We start from the raw sequence: 17,983 nt of genomic DNA on the forward strand, positions 1-17,983 counted from the left end.
CAGTGCCTTTATTAATTTATTAATTAATTTATTGTTAATTTTGTTGATTTGGGGTTCAGCCATCGCTGAACTGCAGGAAGAGGCGGCGGCGCCGGGGGTCCGGGGGGTCCCCGAAATGGGGCACGAAGGGGATCTGGAGGATTTGGGAAAAACCTTCTGAGAGAGATGGGGGCACAAAGCTCTTCCTGAGGGGAGGAAACGGGGAAAAATCAGATGGGTTTGGGGAAAAGAGGGAAAAATTGGCAAAAAGTGGGGGAAAAATTAGTAAAAATGGGGCAAAAATAGGGCAAAACCCAGGAAAAAATGGGGAAAAATGGGGCAAAACCACGGAAAAATGGGGCAAACCTGGCAAAAATGGGGCAAAAAGGGGGGAAAATCAGCAAAAAATGGGGGGAAAATTAGCAAAAATTTGGGAAAATGTTGCAAAAATGGGGCAAAACCCAGGAAAAATGGGGCAAACCTGGCAAAAATGGGGGAAAATCAGCAAAAAATGGGAGAAAACCCAGGAAAAATGGGGGAAAATGGGGTGAAATGCAGGAAAAATGGGGCAAAATTCAGCAGAAATGGGGAAAAATGGGGCAAAACCCAGCAGAAATGGGGGAAAACCAGGAAAAATGGGATAAATCCAGCAAAAATGGGGGAAAAATTAGCAAAAATCGGGGAAAACACAGCAAACATGGGGTAAAATGCAGCAAAAATGGGGTAAAATGCAGCAAAAATGGGGCAAAACCCGGGAAAAATGGGAAAAATTTGGCAAACTCAGCCAAGACAGAAGAAAGAAGAGCTCCCAAAACACCTGAGATGCCCCAAAATTCCCCCAGATCCTCCCTAGGGATTCTCCTGACTCCCCAAATCCCCCAAAATTCCCCTCAGACCCCCCAAAATCCTCCCCAGAAGCTCCCCAGGAATTCCTCAAACCACCCCAGATCCCCCAAATCCCCCCTCAGATCCCCCAAAAATCCCCCCAGATCCTCCCCAGGGATTCCCAAATCCCCCTCAGACCCCCCAAAATTCCTCTAAAATCCCCTCAGATCTTCCCCAGGGATTCCCCAAACCACCCCCAGATCCTCCCCAGACCCCCCAAAATCACCCTCAGATCCCCCCAGGGATTCCCCAAATGCCCTCAAACCCCTCAAAATCCCCCTCAGATCCCCCAAAATTCCCCCAAAATCCTCCCAGATCCTCACCAGGGATCCCCAAAATCCCCCCTGACACCCCAAAATCCGCCTCAGACCCCCCAAATCACCCTCAAATCCCCTCCAAAACCTCCCCAGGGATCCCTCAAACCACCCCAGACCCCCCAAAATCCCCCCAGATCCTCCCCAGGGATTCCCCAGACTCCCCAAATCCCCAAAAATCCCCCCAGACCCCCCTAAATTCCCCCAGATCCCCCTCAGACCCCCCAAAATGCCCCCCCAGATCCTCCCCAGGGATTCCCCAAACCACCCCAGACCCCCCAAATCACCCTCAGATCCTCCCCAGGTATTCCTCAAACCCCTCAAAATCCCCCTCAGACCCCCCAAAATTCCCCTCAGATCCCCCAAAACCCCCCCAAATCCTCCCCAGGGATCCCCAAAATCCCCCCAGATCCTCCCCCAGACTCCCCAAATTCCCCTCAGATCCCCCAAAATCCCCCTCAAATCCCCTCCAGATCCTCCCCAGGGATTCCTCAAACCACCCCAGACCCCCAAAATCCCCCCCAAGATCCCCCAAAATCCCCTCAGACCCCCCAAATTCCCCCCCAGACCCCCCCACCCCTCCCCACCCCCTCACTTGTAGCTGAACAGCACGGCGTCGGTGACGGGGACGTGCCCGCTCTGCGTCATATCCCGGAACTTTTTGGGGTGAAAACCCAAACAAAAAAGGATTGGAAGGAGCTGAGGGACGCCCCCAACCCCTCAGAGGGGACATCAGGACCCCCAAGCCCCCTCCTCACCCTGCAGTTGTGCCGGGCCTGCTCCAGGCTGGCCGTGAACAGGAGGCAGCGGCACGGCACGGCGGCACTGCGGGCACAGCTCACAAACCTGGGGGGACACAGGGCTCAAAATCCCCAAAAAAGTGTCCCCAAGGGCTGTGGGGACATTCCCAGTCCATCCCAGTCCATCCCAGTTCCCAGGCTGGCCATGAACAGGAGGCACCGGCACAGCAGCGCCGTGGGCACAGCTCACAAATCTGGGAGGACAGCCCCAAAAACGGGGTGACACGGGGCTCAAAACCCCCAAAAAAAGTGTCCCCAAGGGCTGGGGGGACATTCCCAGTCCATCCCAGTGCCCTCCCAGTCCATCCCAGTACATCCCAGTCCATCCCAGTTCCCAGGCTGGCCGTGAACACGAGGCACCAGCACGGCAGTGCCGTGGGTACAGCTCACAAACCTGGAGGGGGACAGCCCCAAAAACGGGGTGACACAGGGCTCAAAACCCCCAAAAAAGTGTCCCCAAGGGCTGTGGGGACATTCCCAGTCCATCCCAGTGCTCTCCCAGTCCATCCCAGTCCCTCCCAGTCCATCCCAGTTCCCAGGCTGGCCGTGAACAGGAGGCACCGGCACAGCGCTGCGGGCACAGCTCACAAACCTGGGGGGGAACAGCCCCAAAAATGGGGGGACATGGGGCTCAAAATCCCCAAAAAAGTGTCCCCAAGGGCTGGGGGGACATTCCCAGTCCATCCCAGTCCATCCCAGTGCCCTGACTGGCCTTTGTCGCGATTCAGGGTCGGGGTTGGTGTTGTCGACGACAACGGGGCGGCCGCGAGCCAGGGCGGCCGAGCAGGCGGTGACACAGCGCTGCCACGAGCCCAGCGTGTCCTGGGGGTGACACAGGTGACAGAGGTGACACACAGGTGTCACAGGTGTCACAGGTGGCACACAGGTCACACAGGTGTCACCACTCACCCTGTTCACGTATTCGTATCCTGCCGGGACCAGGTGACGCTTCACAAAAGTGGATTTGCCAGCTGAGAGGAAAAATTTCCTTTTTTCCTTTCACATTTCCCACAGTTTCCAACTCCTTTTTCCCCTCACATTTCCTGCCTTTTTCCCCCCTCACATCCTGCCTTTTCCTCACATTTCGCGCCATTTTCTCTCCTCACGTTTCCTGCCCTTTCTCGCTCACATTTCCTGCGTTTTCTCCTCTCACGTTTCGACCATTTTTTCCTCTAACGTTTCCTGCCTTTCCTCCCCTCACGTTTCCGCCATTTTCTCCTCTAACATTTCCTGACTTTTCCTCACATTTCCCTCCATTTTTTCCCCTCACGTTTCCCGCCTTTTTCCCCTCACGCTTCCCTCCATTTTCCCCTCACGTTTCTGCCATTTTCTCCCCTAACGTTTCCACCATTTTCCCCCTCACGTTCCCCTCCATTTTCCCCTCACGTTCCCCTCCATTTTCCCCTCATGTTTCTCTCCATTTTCCCCTCACGTTTTTCTCCATTTTTCCCTCACATTCCCCTCCATTTTCCCCCTCATCTTCCCTCCATTTCCCCCTCACATTCTCCTCCATTTTCCCCTCACATTTCCCTCCATTTTCCCCTCACGTTTTCCACCATTTTCTCCCCTCACATTCCCCTCCATTTCCCCCTCACATTTCCCGCTCTTTCCCCGGTCACGTTCCCCTCCATTTTCCCCTCAGGTTTCCTCCATTTTCCCCTCACACTTCCTTCCATTTTCCCCTCACATTCCCCTCCATTTTCCCCTCACGTTTCCCTCCATTTTCCCCTCACGTTCCCCTCCATTTTCCCCTCGTGTTTCCACCATTTTCTCCCCTCACATTTCCACTATTTTCCCCCTCACGTTTCCTTCCATTTTCCCCTCACATTTCCTTCCATTTTCCCCTCACATTTCTCTCCATTTTCCCCTCACATTCCCCTCCATTTTCCCCTCATGTTTCTCTCCATTTTCCCCTCACATTTCTGCCATTTTCCCCTCACATTCCCCTCCTTTTCCCCCTCACATTTCCCTCCATTTTCCCCTCACATTCCCCTCCATTTTCCCCTCACATTCCCCTCCATTTTCCCCTCACATTTCCCTCCATTTTCCCCTCACGGTTCTCACCCCCAGGGAAGCCGACGGTCAGCAGCACCTCGGCCTTGTCCGACACCAGCTCGGCCTTGGGGACCTCCGGGGGGACATTGGTGACCAGGGAACGCTGCGGACAAAGGTCAAAGGTCAGCCCTGAGGTCAGAGGTCATTTACGGAGTCAGTGGTCACTCACGGGGTCAGGGGTCACTCACGGGGTCGAAGGCTGGGAGGTCAAAGGGCGCTGGGGCCCAGCCCAGGAATTCTTCCTCAGGAGTCAGGAACCTCAGCCCCGCGTTGAGAGCGAACTGGGAACACTGGGGTCAACTGGGAGGGACTGGGGAGTGAACTGGGGGCACTGGGAACAACTGGGAGGGACTGGGGAGTGAACTGGGGGCACTGGGAACAACTGGGAGGGACTGGGGAGTGAACTGGGGGCACTGGGGAGTGAACTGGGAGGGACTGGGGGTACTGGGGTCAACTGGGAGGGACTGGGGAGTGAACTGGGGGCACTGGGAGGGACTGGGGAGTGAACTGGGGGCACTGGGGAGCGAACTGGGAGGGACTGGGGGTACTGGGGTCAACTGGGAGGGACTGGGGAGTGAACTGGGGGCACTGGGGGGTGAACTGGGGGCACTGGTAGGGACTGGGAGGGACTGGGGGTGAACTGGGGGCACTGGGAGGGACTGGGGAATGAACTGGGGACACTGGGGACAACTGGGAGGGACTGGGGGGTGAACTGGGGGCACTGGGAGGGACTGGGAGGGACTGGGGAGTGAACTGGGGGCACTGGGGGGGGACTGGGGGGTGAACTGGGGGCACTGGGAGGGACTGGGGGGTGAACTGGAGGCACTGGGGACAACTGTGAGGGACTGGGGGGCGAACTGGAGGGACTAAGGGCATACTGGGAGGGACTGGGGAGTGAACTGGAGGCACTGGGAGGGGCCCAGGGTGGAGCTCCAGGAATTTTGGGGGGTCCCAAGGGATTTGGGGGTCCCAGGCAGGTTTTGGGGGGGTCCCCAGGCAGGTTTTGGGGGTCCCCAGGGAGGTTTTGGGGGTCCCAAGGAATTTTGGGGGGGATCCTTAGAAGGTTTTGGGGTCCCACCGCTCGGTCACTGCAGGAGAAATCCTTTTTCTTCCTCCCCGGGGCCCAGTTCGGGGGGCGGCCGGCGGCGTCTGGGGGGGTCAGAGCAGGAGGCTGAGACCCCCAAAATTGTCCCCAAGTCCCTAAAACCTCCCTGGAACCCCAAAACCTCCCCCAAATCCCCCCAGGACCCCCCAAAATCCTACCAGGACCCCCAAAACCTCTCCAAAATCCCCCCAGGACCCCCGAAAATCCTACCAGGACCCCCAAAACCTCCCCCAAAATTCCTCCAGGACCCCCCAAATCCCCTCAGGACCCCCAAAACCTGCCCCAAAATCCCCCCAGGACCCCCAAATCCCCCCCAAATCCCCCCCTGCTCACCCCCCACGTAGAAGCTGTCAGGCACCGACACCGTCACGTCCCCATTCGCCTGTAGGACCCAAACCAGTGATCCCAGTTCACACCAGTTCACACCAGTTCACACCAGTGACCCCCCCCCAGTTCCCAGTGTCCCCACTCCATTCCCAACAACCTCCCAGTAACTCCCAGTAGCTCCCAATTCCCGCCTGATGCCCCCCAATCCCTCCCAGTCCCCCCCCAGTTCTCTCCCACTATCTCCCAGTGCCCCCCAGTTCTCTCCCACTATCTCCCAGTGCCCCCCAGTCCCCTCCCAGTTCTCTCCCATTACTTCTCAGTGCCTCCCAGTTCCCTGCAATCTTCTCCCAGTCCCTCCCAGTCCCCTGCAACCCCCTCCCAGTACCTCCCAATGCCCCCCAGTCTCCTCCCAGTGCCCCCCAGTCCCCTGCAATTCTCTCCCAGTACCTCCCAGTGCCTCCCAGTCTCCTCCCAGTCCCCTCCCAGTATCTCCCAGTCCCTCCCAATGCCCCCCAGTCCCTCCCAGTGCCCCCCAGTCCCCTACAATCCTCTCCCAGTACCTCCCAGTCCCCTGCAGTCCCCTCCCAGTCCCCTGCAATCCTCTCCCAGTACCTCCCAATGCCCCCCAGTCTCCTCCCAGTCCCTCCCAGTTCCCCCCAGTCCCCTGCAATCCCCTCCCAGTACCTCCCAGTCCCTCCCAATCCTCTCCCAGTGCCCCCCAGTACCTCCCAGTTCCCCCCAGTCCCCTGCAATCCTCTCCCAGTCCCTCCCAGTCCCCTGCAATCTTTTTCCAGTACCTCCCAGTCCCCTGCAATCGTCTCTCAGTTCCTCCTACTCCCCCCCAGCAGATCCCAGTCCCCTTCCAGTATCTCCCAGTCCCTCCCAGTCCCCTGCAATCCCCTCCCAGTCCCCTCCTACTCCCCTCCCAGTGCTCCCCAGTCCCTCCCAGTCCCACCTTCTCACACAGATGATCCCACATTCCCAGCACTGGTTTCCTGTAGATCCCCGGCCCTGTGGCCACCAGCACCTGCATTGAGTGGGAGGTGTGGTGGGGTCCCTTTGGGGGGCTGGATCCCCAAATTTGGGGGGTCCCAGGGGGGTTTAGGGGTCCCCCAGACCTGCAGGGCCACCCCCAGCTGCTGAGCCACGGCCTCCACCTTGGCCTGGAACACCTCGGGGCGCTGGCGGCCCCGCGAGATCCCCAGCTGGTTGGTGAACACCACGAGCTGGGGGGCACAAAAAATGGGGGTTTGGGGGGTCAGGGGGGATTTGGGGGAGATTTGGGGGGGATTTGGGGGGTCTGGAGGGGATTTGGGGGGGTTTGGAGGGGATTTGGGGGTCCCAAGGTGGAGTTTGGGGGGTTCAGGGGTGACTTAGGGGGTCTGGGAGGGAGATTTGGGGGGGACTTGGGGGGGCTGGGAGGGGACTGGGGGGGGATTTGGGGGTCCCAAGGTGGAATTTGGGGGGTTCAGGGACAGTTTGGGGTGTCTGGGAGGGGATCTGGGGAGTCTGAAAGGGGATTTGGGGTGTCTGGGGGGTGTTTGGGGGCTCTGGGAGGGGATTTGGGGGGATTTGGAGGGTTCAGGGGCCATTTGGGGGGTCTGGGAGAGGATTTGGGGGGGATTTGGGGGGTCTGGGGGGAGATTTGGGGGGTCTGGGAGGGGATTTGGGGATCCCAAGATGGAATTTGGGGTGTCTGGGAGGGGATTTGGGAGGGCTGGGAGGGGACTGGGGGGGGATTTGGGGGTCCCAAGGTGGAATTTGGGGGATTCAGGGGCGGTTTGGGGGGTCTGGGGGGGGGATTTGGGGGGGCTGGGAGGGGATCTGGAGAGGATCTGGGGTGTCTGAGGGGCGTTTGGGGGGGCTGGGAGGGGATTTGGGGGGTCTGGGGGAGATTTGGGGGTCCCAAGGTGGAATTTGGGGGGTCTGGGAGGGGGTTTGGGAGGGATTTGGGGGTCCCAAGGTGGAATTTGGGGAGGGGGTCTCACCTTGTACCCCTCATCCTGCAGCTGTTTCAGCCTCTTGGGGATCTCAGGATACAAAATCCTGGAGAGGAACACAAAAACCAGGAATGAGACCCCAAAAATGACCCCCAGGACCCCCAAAATAACCCTCAAGACCCCAAAAATGACCCCAGACCCCCCCAGGACCCCCCAAAAACGCCCCCTCCTCACCTCCAATCATCAGGGCTGGTTGGAAACACCTTCCCAGAGCGGGTGGTGATCAGGGTCCCGTCCAGGTCAAAGCCAGCGATCTGGGGGGGTCCCCAAAAATGGGGAGGGGTCCCCAAAATAGGGGAGGGGTCATGGGGGGTCCCCAAGGGGGCTGGGACCCCCTTAGAGGGGGTTTTGGGGGGCAAAAAAGGGGTCATAGAGAGGGGATTTTGGGCATCTTGGGGGGGTTTTGGGGTGGGATTTGGGGGTCCTGAGGAATTTTTGGGAGGGATTTGGGGGTCCTGAGGAGTTTTGGGGGTCCTGGGGGGGATCTGGGGAGGGATTTGGGGGTCCTGAGTGATTTTGGGGTGGGATTTGGGGGTCCTGGGGGGATTTTGGGGAGGGATTTGGGGGTCCTGAGCAATTTTGGGGTGGGATTTGGGGGTCCTGAGTGATTTTGGGGAGGAATTTGGGGGTCCTGAGTGATTTTGGGGTGGGATTTGGGGGTCCTGAGAGATTTTGGGGTGGGATTTGGGGGTCCTGAGCAATTTTGGGGTGAGATTTGGGGGTCCTGAGGAGTTTTGGGGGTCCTGGGGGGATTTTGGGGAGGAATTTGGGGGTCCTGAGAGATTTTGGGGTGAGATTTGGGAGTCCTGAGCAATTTTGGGGTGGGATTTGGGGGTCCTGGGGGCTCCAGCTGGGATTTGAGTGGTTCTGGGGGTGGGGTCCAAGCCCCCAAGCCCCCTCCCCAAATTCCCTACCTTGCTGCTGTGCCGCATTCCCGGCGGGGTGAGGATGAGGAGGGTCCCCAATTTCTGCCACCCCCCCTGGGGGTCTCTGCGGGTGGGGGGGGGCTCCTCGGGGGGGCTCCCCGGGCGTTTTTTGGGGAGGGGGCTCCCCGGGCGTTTTTTGGGGAGGGGGCTTCTCTCCAGGTGCAGCACCAGGGGGTACCTCCCGTTCACCAGCAGCAGGGTCTGACCTGGGGCGAGGGTCCCGCAGCCCCCCCGGGCCAGGGGGGACCCCCCCACCGAGCTGGGGTTCACCCCGAGCTGGGGAGGGGGAGATAAAGGGGTGAAGACCCCTCCCCAAAATAAATACAGCCCCTAAAATCCCCCTCCCCAAATTAACACCCCCTCCTCAAAATAAATACAGCCAAAAAATCCCCCTCCCCAAATAATCACATCCCCACGGAGCTGGGGTTCACCCCGAGCTGGGGAGGGGGAGATAAAGGGGTGAAGACCCCTCCCCAAAATAAACACAGCCCCTAAAGACCCCTCCTCAAAATAAACACCCCCTCCTCAAAATAAATACAGCCAAAAAATCCCCCTCCCCAAAATAATCACACCCCCACAGAGCTGGGGTTCACCCCGAGCTGGGGAGGGGGAGATAGAGGAGTAAAGACCCCTCCCCAAAATAAATACAGCCCCTAAAATCCCCTCTCCTCAAAATAAACCTGGTCAAAAACGCCCCCTCCCCAAATAAACACACCCCCAAATCCCTTTAACCCCCCAAATTCATGTGAGACCCCTCCCCAAAATCCCTTTAACCCCCAAATTCATGTGAGACCCCTCCCCAAAATCCCTTTAACCCCCCAAATTCATGTGAGACCCCTCCCCAAAATCCCTTTAACCCCCAAATTCATGTGAGACCCCTCCCCAAAATCCTTTTAACCCCCAAATTCATGTGAGACCCCTCCCCAAAATCCCTTTAACCCCCAAATTCATGTGAGACCCCTCCCCAAAATCCTTTTAACCCCCAAATTCATGTGAGACCCCTCCCCAAAATCCCTTTAACCCCCAAATTCACGTGAGACCCCTCCCCAAAATCCCTTTAAACCCCCCCAAATTCCCTTTAAACCCCAAATTCATGTGAGACCCCTCCCCAAATTCATGTGAGACCCCTCCCCAAAATCCCTTTAACCCCCCAAATTCATGTGAGACCCCTCCCCAAAATCCTTTTAATCCCCAAATTCATGTGAGACCCCTCCCCAAAATCCAAAATGAGCCCCCAAAATCCCTTTAACCCCCCAAATTCATGTGAGACCCCTCCCCAAAATCCCTTTAACCCCCAAATTCATGTGAGACCCCTCCCCAAATCCCTTTAACCCCCAAATTCATGTGAGACCCCTCCCCAAATTCCCTCTGACCCCCCCAAAATCCCTTTAACCCCAAATTCATGTGAGACCCCTCCCCAAATTCCCTCTGACCCCCCAAATTCATGTGAGACCCCTCCCCAAAATCCAAAATGAGCCCCCAAATTCCCTTTAAACCCCAAATTCACGAGAGACCCCTCCCCAAATTTCCCACCTGTGTGACCCTGGCCGTGCCCTCGCCGTAGTTGGCCACGATCTCCACTGTGGGGAGGGGGTTTCACATTTGGGGACCCCCCCTGAGCCCCCCAAAAAATCGGGGAGGGGAGGGGGAGCCCAGAAAGGGTCTGGGGGGTTCCAGGGGGGGTTCTGGGGGGCTGGGGGGATTTGGGGTGAATATTTGGGGTGAATATTTGGGGGTCCTGAGGGGAATTTTGGGGTCCTTGGGGAGACTCTGGGGGAGAATTTGGGGTGAATATTTGGGGGTCTTGGGGGGGAATTTGGGGGTCTTGAAGGGGAAATTTGGGGGGTCCTTGGGGAGACTCTTGGGGTGAATATTTGGGGATTCTGGGGGGGAATTTGGGGGGGTTGAGGGGAATTTTGGGGGTCCTTGGGGAGGGTCTTGGGGGGAATATTTGGGAGTGCTGGGGGAGAATTTGGGGTGAATATTTGGGGGTCTTGGGGGGGAATTTGGGGGTCTTGAAGGGGAAATTTGGGGGGTCCTTGGGGAGTCTCTTGGGGTGAATATTTTGGGGTCCTGGGGGGTGAATTTGGGGGAAATATTTCGGGATCTTGAGGGATGAATTTAGGGTGAATATTTGGGGGTCCTGAGGGGAATTTTGGGGGTCCTTGGGGAGGCCCTGGGGGTCAATATTTGGGGGTGCTGAAGGAGAATTTGGGGGAAATATTTGGGGGTCCTGGGGGGGATATTTTGGGGTCTTGAAGGAGAAATTTGGGGGGTCCTTGGGGAGACTCAGGGCTGAATTTGGGGGTCCTGGGGATGAATTCGGGGCTGTCCCCACCACCCTGGGGTGGGTTGGTGGTCCCGGTACCCCATCACTGAGGGCCGGGCAGGGTTCTGACGGGGTCCCGGTGTCCCGGGATACCGGAGCAGGCCCCTGCACCCACCCTGCCGCCGGGAGCACTTGCGGTCGGTGACGCCGGTGAGCGGCCCGCGGCCCAGCACCACGGGCTGCCCGTCCGGCAGCGGAACGGGCCCGGCCAGGCCGCGCAGCTCGGCCCGCATCGCCACGGGAGCGGAGAACGGAACCGGGCCGGGCAGCGGGACCGGAACCGGAACCGGGGCTCCCTTCACCTCACTGCGTGTGACGTCACTTCCGCTCACAGCCCCGCCCCCGCTTGTTTTGTTCCCGCCTTTTTTGTCCTTGCACTCGCGCCTGTCCTTTGTAAAGCCACGCCTACTTCGCTTAAACCCCGCCCACTCCATATATGGGTAAAGCCACGCCTCTTTTGGCGCCTTCAAGGCGACTTCCGGTTCTGCTACGCCGCCGCTTCCGGTGGGCTGAGCGCCACCGCGCCCCCTGGCGGTGGAGGACCGGGTGGGTCCTCCCAGGGTGGGTGGGAGAACTTGGGGGAACTGGGGAGGACTGGGGAGGACTGGGAGAGGTTTGGGGAGCGCTGGGAGGGGCCGAGGGGCTGCGAGGGCTCTGGGAAGGACTGTGGGGGTCTAGGGGAGGCGTGGGGGAAACTGGGAGGGACTGGGAAGAGACTGGGAGAGGGAAATGGGGAAGGACTGGAAGGGCACTGGAGGCCACTGGGAGGGACTGGTTTGAACTGGGAGAGGGTTCTTGGATCCTGGGATCCCCTTGATCCCCTGTCCTCACACCAGGACCCCCCCACGACCCCCGCCGTGCCACCAAGTGTCACCTTTATTGTCCTGTGGGGGTGGGGCTGCCTCGTGTCCCCCTCCCCAAAATCACACCAGGCCCCGGGGGGCTCCCGGGGGGGCTTTGGTGACACAGCCGGGGTGAGGGGGGGTCCTCCATGTCCTCTGCGTGTCACGGCGTGTCCTCACGGCGAGCTCTCGTGTCCCTCAGTTCATCCCAGTGCCCCCCAGTTCATCCTGGTGCGCCCCCAGTTCATGCTGGTGCATTCCCAGTTCATCCCAGTGCACCTCCAGTTTGTTCTGGTGCGCCCCCAGTTCGTTCTGGTGCGCCCCCAGTTCATCCCAGTTCATCCTGGTGCATTCCCAGTTCATCCCAGTTCATCCTAGTGCATCCCCAATTCGTTCTGGTGCACCCCCAGTTCATCCTGGTGCACCCCCAGTTCATCCCAGTGCCCCCCAGTTCATCCTGGTGCACCCCCAGTTCATCCTGGTGCATTCCCAGTTCGTTCTGGTGCACCCCCAGTTCATCCCAGTTCATCCTGGTGCATCCCCAATTCGTTCTGGTGCACCCCAGTTCATCCCAGTGCACCCCAGTTCATCCTCATTCACCCCACAGTTCATCCTGGTGCGCTCCTGGTTGTTCCAGTTCATCCTGGTGCGCTCCCAGTTCATCCCAGTCCATCCCAGTGCACCTCCAGTTCATCCTCCTTCATTCCAGTCCATCCCAGTGCACTCCCAGTCCATCCCAGTCCATTCTAGTCCATCCCAATCCATCCCAGTGCACTCCCAGTTCATTCCAGTCCATCCCAGTGCACTCCCAATCCATCGCAGTCCATCTCAGTGCGCTCCCAGTTAATTCCAATCCATTCCAGTCCATCCCAATCCATCCCAGTCCATCCCAATCCATCCCAGTGCACTCCCAGTCCATCCCAGTGCACTCCCAGTTCATCCCAGTCCATTCCAGTGCACTCCCAGTCCATCTCAGTGCACTCCCAGTTCATTCCATTCCATCCCAATCCATTCCAGTCCATCCCAATCCATCCCAGTGCACTTCCAATCCATCCCAGTCCATCCCAGTGCACTCCCAGTTCATTCTAGTCCATTCCAGTGCACTCCCAGTCCATCTCAGTGCACTCCCAATTAATTCCAGTCGATCCCAATCCATTCCAGTCGATCCCAATCCATTCCAGTCCATCCCAATCCATTGCAGTGCACTCCCAGTCCATCCCAGTGCACTCCCAGCTCATTCCAGTCCATCCCAGTGCACTCCCAGTTAATCCCAATCCATCCCAGTCCATCCCAGTGCACTCCCAGCTCATCCCAGTCCATCCCAGCGCACTCCCAATCCATCCTGGTGCACTCCCAGTTAATTCCACTCCATCCCAGTGCACTCCCAGTTCATTCCAGTCCATTCCAGTGCACTCCCAGTTCATCCCAGTGCACTTCCAGCTCATTCCAGTCCATCCCAGTGCACTCCCAGTTCATCCCAGTGCACTCCCACTCCATCCCAGTCCATCCCAGTGCACTCCCAATCCACCCCAGTGCACTCCCAGCTCATTCCAGTCCATCCCAGTGCACTCCCAGTTAATTCCAATCCATCTCAGTCCATCCCAGTGCACTCCCAGTTAATTCCAATCCATCCCAGTCCATCCCAGTGCATCCCAGCGCACTCCCAGTCCATCCCAGCACCCCCCAGTCCATCCTCTCTCCCCTCCTTCCCCCCCAGCCCCCCCCTCACACCTCGGTCACCAACCTCCCCCCTCCCCACGCCTTCTCCCCCCCCGCCTCCCCGTCCACCCCCTTGGCCTCGGGCTCCTCGGGGTGGTGCGGACACGGCGACGCCGGCACCACGCCGCCGGACTCCTCGCCGCGCAGCTCGCGCCGGTAGAAGTAGGAGAAGTTGGAGACGATGACGGGCACGGGCAGGGAGATGGTGAGCACGCCGGCGATGGCGCACAGAGACCCCACCAGCTTCCCCCCGACCGTCACCGGCGCCATGTCCCCGTAACCCACCGTGGTCATGGTGACCACGGCCCACCAGAAGGCCTGCGGGATGGACGTGAACGCCGTGGCCGCGTCCTCGGCCTCGGCGAAGTACACGGCGCTGGAGAAGAGCACCACGCCGATGAGGAGGAAGAAGATGAGCAGGCCCAGCTCCCTCATGCTGGCCTTGAGCGTCTGGCCCAGGATCTGCAGCCCCGTGGAGTGGCGCGACAGTTTGAAGACGCGGAAGACGCGCACCAGGCGGATGACGCGCAGCACGGCCAGCGACATGGCGGGCTGGCCGATGCCGCGCTGCTGCGCCAGCTCCGTGCCCAGCGCGATGAAGTAGGGCGCGATGGCCGCCAGGTCGATGAGGTTCATGGCGCTGCGGAAGAACGCCGCCTTGCTGGGGCTGGCCACCAGTCTGACCAGCAGCTCCAGGGAGAACCAGCAGATGCAAATGGTTTCCACCAGGAAGAAAGGGTCGGTCAGGCCCGAGCGGTGGGGAGGGGGCGCGGCCGTGGTGGAGTTGGTGGGGGTGGGCGAGGGGGGCTGTGGGGAGAGAGGAGGGAGGTGACGGGGTTAACGGGGGGGTCTCGGAGATGTTGAAGTTCAGGGTTCAGAAGGGGTTGGAGAGCACCAGGATCCCCAGATCCACCCCAGGGTGGGTTAATGGGGTTGGAGACCACCAGGACCCCCAAACTGACCACCCACCGTGGGTTAATGGAGTTGGAGACCCTCCCAGTGTGGGTTAATGGGGATTGGAGACTCCCCAGTATGGGTTAATGGGGTTGGAGACCACCAGGACCCCCAGACCCACCACTCAGTGTGGATTAATGAGGTTGGAGACCACCCACCATGGGTTAATGGGGTTGGAGACCCTCCCAGTATGGGTTAATGGGGTTGGAGACCCTCCCAGTATGGGTTAATGGGGTTGGAGACCCTCCCAGTGTGGGTTAATGGGGTTGGAGACCCTCCCAGTGTGGGTTAATGGGGTTGGAGACCCTCCCAGAGTGGGTTAATGGGGTTGGAGACCCTCCCAATGTGGGTTAATGGGGTTGGAGACCCTCCCAGTATGGGTTAATGGGGTTGGAGACCACCCAGGACCCCCAGATCCATCCCCAATGTGGGTTAATGGGGATTGGAGACCCCCAAAATGGGTTCATGGAAGTTAGATTGTGGGTTAATGGGGTTGGAGACCCTCCCAGTATGGGTTAATGGGGTTGGAGACCCTCCCACTGTGGGTTAATGGGGCTGGAGACCACCAGGACCCTCAGATTCACCCCCCAGTTTGGGTTAATGGGGTTGGAGACCCTCCCAGTGTGGGTTAATGGGGTTGGAGACCCTCCCAGTATGGGTTAATGGGGTTGGAGACCACCAGGACCCCCAGATCCACCCCCAGGGTGGGTTCATGGGGTTGGAGACCCCTCAGACCCCAGATCCCCCACCCACCATGAGTTAAAAAGGTTGGAGACCCCCCCAGACCCCAGACCCATCACCCACCATGAGTTGGAGACCCCCCCAGACCCCCACGTCCCACGGCAAAGTCCAAGTAGGAGGAGGAGGAGGAGGAGGAAGAAAAGAGGGAGGATGAAGGCTGGGGATGGTGAGGATGAGTGTGGGAAGGAGGAGGAGCTTGGGGAGCACGAGGGTGAGGATGAAGATGATGGTGAGAACGAGCACGAACAGAGAGGATGCTGAGGATGAGGATGGTGAAGATGAGGATGGTGAGGATGGTGAGGATGAGGAAGGTGAGGATGGAAAGGGTGAGGATGGTGAGGATGGAGAGGATGAAGAAGGTGAGGATGGTGAGGATGAGGAAGGCAGGAATGGTGAGGATGAGGATGGTGAAGGCGCCAAGGAGGAAGAAAATGAGGTCAAGGATCATGAGGGCGAGGAGGAGGAGGAAGAGGAGGAAGATCAGGACAGGGGTGGTGACAAGGGGAGCACAGCGCGGTGAGGATGAGGAGGGTGAGGATGATGTCCATGAGAAGATGAAGATGAGGATGAGGAAGGTGAGGAGGGTGGTGAGGATGAGGAGAAGGGTGAGGATGAGGATGGTGATGATGAGAATGATGAAGACAAGAAGGGTGAGGATGAGGATGGTGAAGAAGGACAGGACAAGGAGGGTGAGGATGAGGATGGTGACAATGAGAGTGGTGAGGCCGAAGACCATGAGGATGATGATGGTGAGGATGATGATGAAGATGACAACAAACAGAACATTGAGGATGATGAGGGTGAGGATGAAGATGGCCATGGCGAGGACACCGAGAATGAGGAAGATGAGGATGAGGATGGTGACAATGACATGTTGGACGATGAGGATGATGAGGGTGATGAGGATGATGAGGATGACAAGGATGGCAAGAAGAGCATGAGGATGATGAGGACGATGAGAATGATGATGATGATGATGATGATGGGGACGATGAGGACGATGATGATGAGGAGGAGGACAATAAGGATGATGATGATGATGATGATGGTGAGGACAATGATGATGAGGTTAATAAAGATGGACACGATGAGAGCAGTGAGGACAATGAAGACAATGATGATGATGAAGATGACAACGATGACAAGGAGGATAACGAGAACGATGACAATGATGATGATGATGATGAGGACCATGAGGATGAGGAGGGCAATGAGGACAATGATGAGGATGATGAAGATTATGAGGGCCATGAGGACAATGAGGATAATGACAACGATGATGATGATGATGAGGACCAACAGGATGATGAAGACAATGAGGATGATGAGAAAAATGACGACGACGATGGTGATGAAGATGATGAGGACAATGAGGAGAACGAGAATAATGACAGTGACAATGATGATGATGATGATGATGATGAAGATGATGAGAACAATGAGGATGATGATGATGAAGTTGATGGCGATGACAATAATGAGGACGAGAATGATGATGATGACGATGATGAAGACGATGACAATGATGACAACAAGAACAATCACAACGATGACAATGATAGTGAGAACAATGACAATGACGATAACGATGATGATGATGATGATGATGAGGACAACGATGATGATGATAATGACAATGATGGCAATGAGGACAATCACAAAGATGACAACAACGACAATGAGAACAATGATGATGATGATGATGACGATGACAATGAGAACGATGATGATGAAGGTCATGGCAATGATGGCAACGAGAACAATGACGATGATGATGATGAAAACGATGACAACGAGGAGAATGACAACGATGATGATGATGACAAAGATGGCAACGAGGACAATGAGAACGATGATGATGATGACGATGATGATGATGATAATGGTGATAAGGACAACGAGCATGATAACAATAATGACAACGATGACAATGATGGCAACGACGACAATGAGAACTATGACGATGATGACAACGATGAGGATGACAACAAGGACAATGACAACGATGACGATGACGATGACGATGACAACGATGACAATGAGAACGATGATGATGAAGGTGATGGCAATGATGACAATAAGAACAATGACAACGATAACGATGACAATGATGACAAAGACAATGACGACAATGACAATGACAACGGTGATGACAATGACAACAAGCACAATAACAATGACAATGAAGGTGACGATGACAATGACAACGAGAACAATAACAATGATGATGATGATGAAGATGACGAACCCTTCCACCCCCACTCACCTCCCCCTCGGCGCCGGGCCGGAACTGCGGCAGCGTCTCCAGGCAGAACACCACGATGGACACCAGGATGACCAACACCGACAGCAGCGCCACCACCCGCGCTGCCGGCGAGCTCTCGGGGTGCTCGCACAACAACCACGCCCGGCGCCTCAAACCCCCGCGCGGCAACGCCGGCGGCTCCTCCACCGTGAAGCCTTCGGCCTCGCGCAGCCTCTCCTCGGCCTCCTCCCCCAGCTGGTAGAACCGCAGCTCCTCCAGGAACACGTCCAGCGGCACGTCGGGCGGCCGCCGCAGCCGCCCCCCGGACTGGTAGTAGTAGAGCACGGCCCCGAAGGCGCCGCGGTGCCGGTCGAAGAAATACTCGCGGCGCTGGGGGTCGAAGAAGCGCCGCCGGCGCCGGGGGTCGCCCAGCAGCGTGTCCGGGAATCGCCGCAGCGTCCGCACCAGCGTCTCGAAGCGCCGGCCGGCCACGTTGATGGCCACGCGCTCGCAGCAGCCCAGCGGCTCCCCCATGCCCGCGGCGGCGCCGGGATGGGCCACGGGCGGGGCGGAGGGGACAGAGGGCAGCCTGGGGGGTCTGGGGGGCACCCCGGGGGTTTTGGGGGGGTTCTTGGGGGGTTTGGGGGGAAAGGGTTGAGGGGTGGTTGAGGTGTTGGGGGGCAATGGGGGCTTAGAGATTTGGGGAGGGGCTGAAAATATTGGGGGGACCCCTAAAATATCAGAGGGACCCCAAAAATATCA

At 57.9% G+C, this 17,983-nt stretch overlaps 2 protein-coding genes across 3 annotated transcripts; both read right to left on the bottom strand.

Annotated features, from left to right (window-relative positions):
• Positions 1–7: 7 nt before the first annotated feature.
• On the bottom strand, positions 8–11,040 carry LOC117009749 (polynucleotide kinase 3'-phosphatase). Of its 2 annotated transcripts, XM_033084072.2 has the most exons (16): positions 10,836–11,014; positions 9,925–9,971; positions 8,380–8,667; positions 7,640–7,719; positions 7,454–7,511; positions 6,584–6,691; positions 6,421–6,492; positions 5,472–5,520; positions 5,112–5,182; positions 4,222–4,314; positions 4,043–4,136; positions 2,888–2,949; positions 2,691–2,800; positions 1,937–2,024; positions 1,774–1,835; positions 8–185 (listed from the first exon to the last, which is right to left on the bottom strand). In XM_033084072.2, the coding sequence occupies exons 1-16, from the start codon at positions 10,951–10,953 to the stop codon at positions 56–58; spliced, it is 1,530 nt and encodes a 509-aa protein (XP_032939963.1). In that variant the 5' UTR covers positions 10,954–11,014; the 3' UTR covers positions 8–55. The 2 variants fall into 2 exon arrangements, with proteins under 2 accessions (XP_032939963.1, XP_032939962.1); XM_033084071.2 differs by lacking the exons at positions 8–185; positions 1,774–1,835; positions 1,937–2,024 and adding an exon at positions 2,185–2,570 and having other exon boundaries at positions 10,836–11,040.
• A 2,247-nt stretch (positions 11,041–13,287) lies between these two features.
• On the bottom strand, positions 13,288–17,755 carry KCNA7 (potassium voltage-gated channel subfamily A member 7). The gene is made up of 3 exons (XM_033084024.1): positions 17,268–17,755; positions 14,261–14,304; positions 13,288–14,048 (listed from the first exon to the last, which is right to left on the bottom strand). Exons 1-3 carry the CDS (start codon positions 17,753–17,755, stop codon positions 13,288–13,290), a joined length of 1,293 nt encoding a protein of 430 aa, XP_032939915.1.
• Between the last annotated feature and the right edge of the window lie 228 nt (positions 17,756–17,983).

The sequence above is a fragment of the Catharus ustulatus genome, chromosome 35, assembly GCF_009819885.2.
Source record: "Catharus ustulatus isolate bCatUst1 chromosome 35, bCatUst1.pri.v2, whole genome shotgun sequence".
NCBI classification, from domain to species: domain Eukaryota; kingdom Metazoa; phylum Chordata; class Aves; order Passeriformes; family Turdidae; genus Catharus; species Catharus ustulatus.